We start from the raw sequence: 9,501 nt of genomic DNA on the forward strand, positions 1-9,501 counted from the left end.
AAATGAGGATGCTTTTGATCTGAAGGACATGTTTTTTATTGACTAAAAAACTCCCTTTTGAGTTTTAACCTTTGGCTAATTAAATAGAGATCTCAATTAAATAATACATTTGTATATATATGTTGCCCTCCTCATGAATGTGAAAAGAAATTGTAAGTTAAATTTATATATAGCGAATTAGAGAACACAGGATTCATAAACCACCAACTTTTTGCATGCATTTGATTGGATCATTTCAACAAACGTCTTTGCAAGTGTACTGTTTCCTTTCCTTAAATATGTGGAACACCACTTGTGAGGACAAACCCTGTACAAAAGGTACAATCTAATGTTCTTACGTGAATTATGAATCGAACCGAACTAAACTGCACCAAATTTATGGTTTGGTTTGATTCATAGAACCATTTACGTCAATTTGGTTCAGTTCAGATCAGAGTCAATTTATAACCGATTTGATTTTCAACCAAAATATTATAAAAAGTTGAATCATAATTCATTTTTTTTCTCGCAATTTCCAATTTCCCCCCATCATCATTGCTTCTGTATGAACTCGTATCTCTGTGTCGTGGTCGTCCATCACCGTTGTTTCTCTCTCTGTCACCGTTGTCTCTCTCTCCTCCTTCGTCATCTCTCTCTCTCTCTCTCTGTGTGTGTGTGTTTCTTCTTGAATGTGTTTTCTCTATATAACTCCTCCACGATAGTTGTTGGAACAACAAACAACGATGGCTTCCTCAAATCTTTTCGTGTTAGATCTATGCAATGAAGATCTTATATAAGGGTCGTCAACAACAGTTGAGCTTTTCTGATCGTAGAAGTCAACGACGATGTGGGAGAGAGGACCGGAAGAATGAGAATTAGAGGATGTGTACTGATATGGAGGCCACGACAAACTGAGGAGAAGAGAGAGAGAGAGAGAGATAAATTAGTTTATTATTACGACGACGGAGAGAGAAACCACACAACTGAGGAGAGAGAAACTAGAGAGAGAGAGTTGAAGGATATGTGCAACGAAGATCTTCTCTAAGTGTATTGTGTTTTGAAAAATCTCATTTTGGTTTTTATTACTAGTTTGTAAAAACTTGGAGCGGTTATTACTGGTTCTTGAAACTAGGTTATGGTTCAATTTTCTCTCAAATAATTTGGGTTTTAAAGTTTGGTGTACCAATTTTTTTTTAATGGTTTTGCTGAACCAGTTATTATGCACACCCCTACTAATAATGTATAAATATAGTGTAGTGATACATATGTTGGTTCCAGATAAAAATCTTAAATTTCAGTTTTGTTCCTATAGAAACAAAAAAATCGAGCAAACCAACATTTGAATTGCAATTGAGAGAAGTAATCATATTTAAATCCGACACGCATCAAATAAAACTTACCTCTTGTGGATATGTAGAGCTGTCAAAACGGATAGCCCGGCCCTAGCGGGCTTCGGGCTTTAGCGGGACGGGCTAAAAAGTCCGGTTGACAAAACGAGCTTGAAATATACTACCCGAGCCCGGCCCTACACGGGTTGCGGGCTAAATGGGTCGGTCCGTATTAAAAATTATATATTTTTTATTTTAAAAAAGTACTATAAAACACTGCTATAATTTTTTTATAAATAATATTTTTAATATGTTTAAATAATGTCTAGCACAAAAGTAAATTGTAAACATTTTCGTACAAACGTCCTAAACTAAAATGACGAGGAAAATGATTTTAAATAAATTAGATATGTTATGGTTATAGATATTTATATATTCGTTCTTTAAAACTATAAATAACGAAATGAATAAATATAATTTTATATTACATTTATATTTGTGTTAATTCATTGAATTTTGACTTTTGTTTTTTACTTTGATAATCAACTAAGTAAATAATTATTTGAAAAATATATATAATTTATAGATTTTTTTTTGTTATGCGGGCTAACAGGCTACCTGCGGCCCATTCAGGCTAGCCCTAACGAGTATCGGGCTTTTAAGGATCGGGCTAAAAAACCCTATTAAAATTCGGGCTCAATATTTTAGACCGAAACCCTATATTTATTCGGGCTAAACGGGCTGGCCCATACGGACCGGCCCGTTTTGACAGCTCCTACTCTTATGGAAACAAAATGAAAATAATTTTTCAGTCACAAGATTATTTAGTGACCACCGTGTCACCACATTAATTACATGTATGTTTCCAAATTAAGAGACAATATAATATGAAAATGTATTGGCACATCAATTAATGAATATAATAATTCATACTGTCTCCTTTTTAAATTTGGCATCTACTATGCTATTTTCTGCTAACATTTATTACTAATATTTGCTAACATACCCTTACTCTTTGCATTGCAATCATCTAACTACTTCATTAATAATTGATAAAAGTGTTTTAGTAATTGAAATACATTTTATCATCGTCGACATTACTAATCAATTGTTTAACAACTCAGTAAAAATCAAAATGCACACCTAATTTGAGATGGTGGGAGTATATGTTTTTATATTCATGTAAGGACGAATTGGTATAATTGTAAAAGAATTGCAGTTATAATGTACATCCTTCAATCACTATTATAAGTAAAAATCAAGATTTTATATTTATTTATTTAATGATATATGTGATATATAATAAAGATCACATACATCATTAAATGAATAAATCTAAAATATTAATTTTTGCTTATAATAGTAATCAGATGATGTATTCTCTCGATCTCATTTTAATGGTCACATTATCAGTTTTCATCTCTTTTAAAATAATTGTCACTTTACAATAATAATCCAACATTTTTTTCTTCTACAATTATCTTTTCTTTAGCAATCCACTAATATACATTTATTTAGTAAATTTCATTTAACTTAATATGTTTCATTAACTACAATTAATAATGATAGTTTAACAAATCATGACAAATTTACTAATAAAATCAATCGAATTAATCACATGTTTTCGTGAGCTTAACTCAGTTAGTAGAGACAATACATAATACACCCTCCGGTCACTAATATAAGCAAAATTCAACTTTTTAGATACATTCAATTAATGTTGTATGTAGTCTTTATTATATGTCACATACATCATTAATTGAATGTATCTAAAAAGTGGATTTTTGCTTATATTAATGACCGGAAGGTGTATATGCAAGGTCGAAGGTTCGAACCGCGGCCATCACAAAAAAAAATCGAATTAATCACACCAAAAAGATAATTAAAATAAGGTTTAAATGTGTCATTGGTCCCTGCACTTTCATCAGATTTTGACATTGGTCCCTGCACTTTTTTTTGTTTGGCATTGGTCCCTGCACTTTGTAAAAATATTGGTATTGGTCCCTCTGTTAATTTTCTGTTAAAAAAAAAACACAAAACCAACGGAGTGCCGCGTGGCCCAATCATTTCACGCCACGTGGCACCAATATCAATATTTTTACAAAGTGCAGGGACCAATACCAATATTTTTACAAAGTGCAGAGACCAATACCAATAGTTTTGTGGTTTTTTTTAATAGAAAGTTAATAGAGGGACCAATACCAATATTTTTACAAAGTGCAAGGACCAATTCCAAAAAAAAAAGTGTAGGGACCAATGCCAAAATCTGATAAAAGTGCAAGGAATAAAGACATATTTAAGCTTTAAAATAATGACATTTTAACAAATGATGAAAAATTTACAATTAAATTCCTTGAAATAATTAGAAAGGAAAGTCACATAAAGTGATTTTGTTAATTAATTAAAGTAAAATCCAAAAAACCAACTAGCTACACCGGCACACCAGCTAAAAGCTGCATGTATGCCCATCATCCAAGCCATCACACATCTTTCTTTTCTCTTTCTTCTCTCATTTCTCATCTCACCTCACTCTTCATCCAATTCTTCAACCACCATCTTCAGATTCAATCCTTCTTTTCCCTTCAACATACATAAACCCTTTTCCTAATCTCATAAATTCATTTTATCCTAAGTTTCATAAATCAAAACACCTACATCCATAAACATAAACATAGAAGAAAATTGAAAGAGCGTTACATTAAATTAAAAAGTGTATAAGTTTAGCGAGAAATGCCAAGTGTGGCTGTAAAACTCTACAGCGTATTCTTCAAGTTCCTCTTGAAGCACCGTTTACAAACCCGAATCCAAGCTCAACCCGATTCATCAAACTCATTCGGTATCACTTCTCGACCCGAAGAATCCGTCGCTAATTCTAATCCTTCTTTCACCGACGGCGTCGCCACCAAAGATATTCACATCGATCCTTTCACTTCTCTCTCAATTCGAATCTTTCTTCCTCAATCAGCACTTTCACCACCCGAACCTAATTCCAAATCTAAACCTAACCCGAACCCGAACCCGAACTATGAAGGTGGATCTGTTAATTCGCGACGAAATAGCTATGGTCCACCGTATAAAGAGGAGGTGAAAGGGAATGGTTTTGGTGGTAGTTATGGTGTTGAGGGTTTGAATTTAATGGGTAGTGGTGGTGGAAATGGAATTGTTGTTGGTGCTGGATTGTATCGAGGTTATTCTCCGGCGTTGGATAATCGTCGGAGAAAATTACCGATAATGTTGCAGTTTCATGGAGGTGGATGGGTTAGTGGGAGTAATGATTCGGTGGCGAATGATTTGTTTTGTAGGCGGATGGCGAAGTTATGTGATGTGATTGTGGTGGCGGTTGGGTATAGGTTGGCACCGGAGAGTAGGTATCCGGCTGCATTTGAAGATGGGTTGAAGGTTTTGAGTTGGTTGGCGAAGCAGGCGAATTTGGCGGAGTGTAGTAAGTCTATGGGAGTTGGTAGGGGAGGAGGTGGCAGTCATGGTGGTGAGTTTAATAAGTCTGATGGGCATAGACATATTGTTGATTCGTTTGGTGCTTCGGTTGTTGAACCGTGGTTGGCTAGTCATGGTGATCCTACAAGGTTTTCGCTTTTTCCATTGTTCTCTTGAATTGTTTTTATGTTAATTGTCATGATCTCGATCCTGCTTTGTTAGCATAATCTGATTAAGCATTTTATGATTTATAATTTTAGATTGAAGAGTAGTATTTTTCTTACCAGTGTTGTCAAATATAAGATTGCGAAAAATAGTGGTTTGTTCCAATTCTGAGGCGATATAGTCGCTTTTTGACAACACTTTAAACTAAATCACGTGATCCAGAACTATAGTGGTTTGTTAAATTACACTACGCTATTTGACAACATTGTTTGTTACTGTGCTTGTTTTTCTCACTGTTTTCCTGATACACGTAGTGATTCAATAGAGTGTCGTATAGTACGGTAGGTCAAGGGATCCCTGCATTTTGACAGAGAGGAGGCGGAGGGAGTGGAGTATACAAATGAAACTCTAATTATGATTTTGTTGGATGCTAGTTTAAGTTGAAACACAAATTTTATGTCGTTTGCAATGAATTGATTGAATTAGATATGCAGTTTGATAAATAGCAGCCTGTCGTGAGAGTTATCTTGGCCAATTGTTTTATGTATTTGATAGGCTACATGCTACTGAAGTTTCTGATTTGGGGTAAATGTTTGTTATTGATATACAAATTTTCATCTAGAATGTGGCATTAGTCTAACTCTTTCCTTGCCAAATTCAAACTTTGTTACATTTGCTTGTTACAAACATATAGATCTGGTTCATATTCGGGGTTTGGTTACTCAGTTGTCATAATAATTAAGAAACTAGGGAGAATTGGTTTCTCTAATTTTGTTATATTGGCGATATGCTTCCCTTTCCATTTTAACTAAAGTGATTTTGAATGATGAATTTACTTTGGTATGTGTCTCTTGTTCATACTAACTTACAACCAAATATATATATATTCTGAAAAATATAATTATGTTAAAAGAGAGGTGGTAATTTGATGATCGAATGCCAGATAATCTTCTGGTGGAGAGGATATGTGACGACTGGCAGAGGTCATTCTGTACTACTCTGTGTTCAGTGAAGTTATAGGCTCTTCCTTGATAGAAGAAATGAACTAGCAGATCAAGCCAATGTTCTTTCGTTCTTGCTTTTGTCTCATCCTCCATTTACTAGATACATTATTGATTTATCGTTGTTATCAACTTTCCTGTTTTCATACAATGGAGCATCATGCACACTATGCCCCTTTGTAATCTTTATTTCCATTTATTTAGTATGTTTATGCTGTTTTTTAGTTGTGCCCACTGTATTTCTCCTTAGCTTTTGTAATTTAATGGCATCCATTGGCACTACTGTGAGGTTTTTGATCAGGGTGCCCTTTTAATCGAGTTAAGCAATTTAAATGCATCCCAAGAGCCAAGAGGCCTATCTAGTTTATCCAATTTATTGACAAGAGGGTAAATATGCAATTGGAGAATGCTAATAACAATGATAAATGACTATTTGTAGTAGGCCCGTAGCAGGGGCCTACAAAGAAGAATAATTACATGCTTTGCATTAGCATTTTTATCATTCTCTCTTTTATAGTTGATTCTTAATTATTTTGGAGTTTTCTGGTTTGCTTTTATTGTGATGTTTGTGATGCTCTTTTTTATCTTATTGACGTGGCTAAGAATATCATGTCTTCTTTAATCTTTTGTCCCCCGTATCTTGCCACCCTATCTCCATATTCTCTTATTTATTAAGCTGATTTCTAGGATGCCTTTGTTTACCATACTAAATATTTATACCACAAAGTTTGGTTAGGGAATATCCGACAATGTTGATAATCACATAACATAACTTCTGTTACGGGAGTTTATTAGAGAAGAAAAGAAGAGGAAGAAAGGGAATGCTTCCGTGTGAATCGGCTTTGCATTTTTTATTAATTTTTTAATGTACTGTTTTTCAAATAGTAAGTCACTTATTAATGCAGCACATATTTGGCTATTGTTCAAGTAATAAGGTGAAATTATTACTTGTTTGGCCAATGTATTAACTTTGAAGTATTAACTTTTTTGGGCATGTGGTGGAACTTATTCTGATACTGATAGGTAACTTAGTTAGTAGGTGGTGAGTGATGAAGTATGTAAATAAGAGGAAGGGGTATGAGGGATATCATGTCATTTGGTAAATAGTTGGGGACATAGGGCGTCTGAGAGGTAGGCAGAGCCTCAAATGTTCTGTATTTTTCTGTATCCAGAGTATTCTTCCATATTTACTCTCCGATTTATTCTAATCAGTTTTGTGATTGTTGAAATCAAATTTGGTATATATATATATATATATCCAACATGCATACGAGTACATGGTACTGCATGTTACATTCTTAGTGAGTTGTGTGATACTCTCAGACTTGGAGTCTTGGAGGAGTACCTAAGAACCTCTCCTCCAAAAGAGCCCTTCTTTGCGTGCATTAAAAACTACAATTACATCATAAGTTGCAGAATCACACTTTTATATAGATGCTGTTATATTGTTTGTCATTTCTGGCTGTCAAGCTTCCTTTTGTTCCAGTTGTAGTTGAGCTCATGGAGTGAGTTGACCGGTTTTAGTGCCCTTGTTCAGTGCTTGACCTTTTTTATTTCTTTGATATTGAAACAGATGTGTTCTTCTTGGAGCGAGTTGTGGTGCAAATATTGCAGACTATGTGGCTCGAAAATCTGTAGAAGGAGGCAAGCTATACGAACCTGTCAAGGTGGTAGCACAGGTCTTGATGTATCCATTTTTTGTTGGAAATGTTCCCACGCGTTCTGAAATAAAATTGGCAAACTCCTACTTTTACGACAAGGCCATGTGCATGCTTGCATGGAAACTTTTCCTACCCGAGGAAGAGTTTAGTTTGGACCATCCAGCTGCTAATCCCCTGATTTCAGGCCGGTCTCCTCCTTTAAAGTTGATCCCTCCAACATTGACAGTGGTGGCAGAGCATGACTGGATGAGGGATCGTGCCATTGCTTACTCAGAGGAGCTCAGGAGGGTGAATGTTGATGCACCTGTTCTTGAGTATAAGGATGCAGTACATGAATTTGCAACACTTGATGTACTTCTCAAAAGCCCTCAGGCCCAGGTTTGTGCCGAGGACATTGCCATCTGGGTCAAGAAATATATTTCACTTCGAGGTCATGAATTCTCGTATTGAATAGGATATATAAAAAATTAAGATGTTGATTCGCCGGTAGATATTTACCTTTCCTCAACCTCAAAATTAGCTTCAGATCACTCTTTTGCTGCTATTACCCAGGATGGGTTATATTATTTGATTGATTTTGTTGCTTTATAAGGTGTTGGATGTTGACTGGTTCCATGTTTGTACCACCTACCAGTTCTTTTGTAAGATAGAGTTGTCTGAGATAGTAGGATTAGTTGAGCCGTTGTTATGCATATACCTGATGCGTACCAACCACCTTAGGACATTCATTTTTTCATGTGTATTATTATGTCATATTTCTCATTGAAATATATAAAATTTAATGAGCCATTCTCTTGGTGTGTGTGTGTGTGTGTGTGTCTATGCAATGTCTAATCCATCTATCAATCTAGTACACCCTTTAATGTTAAATGATCTCCTTTACCTGAACAAAGATATATATTTTTTTTGGTCGCAAAAGCTCTGTCTCCTCAAAATGGCAATCCTATGCATGGTGCGTGCAAACTGTGCACGGAGTCACTATAGGCACAATAAGCCTTATCCACAGTTGCTTACCTTCAAAGTCCAATACCATTTTCCCATTATTATTCGTCATATACTCATACGAACACGATACTGTAATGTGTTTTGGAGTTGAAGACGTTTCTAGCATAATGTTCGATGATGATAAACTTGCTTTAATGCCTCACTGTCAGCTTAGCTTCTTCCTAATTTCTAGGCATTTTTCTTTATTTCTTTTGTTAGCTTAGTTGGTACGTTTTGTAATTTGTGGGATATTTTTTTTTTTTTTGAAATTGTAATTGTGCAAGCTATGGATCATTTTATTGGATTATAATCCATATTTATTCCTCAACATATGGCCAACAATGAAATCAAGATTCTTTTTTGTTGGTTGAAATGATATTAAGATTCTTGATTGAAAAAGACTTGCAACTAAATTACCATTTTGTGAAGCCCTATGACTATGTATGGGACTATGCTTCCTTAGTAAGTGTACCTGCATTGTTGGACACTATAATTTTAGGTCCCTTTGGACAACTCTTTCATTATTTATATATATTATTTTCCTTCTTGATTGTTCTGTTTAGAATTAATTGGCAACTACAAATATGTCGATGTCTTAACATTATTTCCTCGGTGCAATTATCTCAAACTTTTTGAGATTGCCCCACAAAATAATCAATGTCTGGGGTGAGGGGTGATACATATGGAAGCTGAATCAAGATAATGAGACTCTCACAAAGGATACAGTCTTTTTCTTTATGCTTGTTATCAAATAGTATTTTCTTTGCCAACTCTAGCTAGTTTTGCTTGTTGGCCTCACTACTGGAAGCACTTTGAGGGTTAGGGTACCAATCCTATGGTGTGTGCTCTGCTCATGGAACCATGTTGATCATTCTTATGAGTGTATACTATAGGTGTATAGGTTGTCCCTTGATGAAGGATTCTTGTCAAACCATTTATTTGTTCGAG

At 35.0% G+C, this 9,501-nt stretch overlaps 1 protein-coding gene across 1 annotated transcript; it reads left to right on the forward strand.

Annotated features, from left to right (window-relative positions):
* The first annotated feature begins 3,748 nt into the window (after positions 1-3,748).
* On the forward strand, positions 3,749-8,358 carry LOC120576920 (probable carboxylesterase 11). Its single transcript, XM_039827615.1, has 2 exons — positions 3,749-4,891; positions 7,482-8,358. Exons 1-2 carry the CDS (start codon positions 4,038-4,040, stop codon positions 8,017-8,019), a joined length of 1,392 nt encoding a protein of 463 aa, XP_039683549.1. The 5' UTR covers positions 3,749-4,037; the 3' UTR covers positions 8,020-8,358.
* Positions 8,359-9,501: the final 1,143 nt, after the last annotated feature.

The sequence above is a fragment of the Medicago truncatula genome, chromosome 7 (genome assembly GCF_003473485.1).
Source record: "Medicago truncatula cultivar Jemalong A17 chromosome 7, MtrunA17r5.0-ANR, whole genome shotgun sequence".
Classification (NCBI taxonomy): domain Eukaryota; kingdom Viridiplantae; phylum Streptophyta; class Magnoliopsida; order Fabales; family Fabaceae; genus Medicago; species Medicago truncatula.

Excerpts from the sequence above, each read along its gene's own strand:
- LOC120576920 (XM_039827615.1), top strand. The coding sequence starts at position 4,038 with ATGCCAAGTGTGGCTGTAAAACTCTACAGCGTATTCTTCAAGTTCCTC. Across the intron at positions 4,892-7,481 it reads AGTCATGGTGATCCTACAAG|ATGTGTTCTTCTTGGAGCGA; the intron begins GTTTTCGCTTTT and ends ATATTGAAACAG.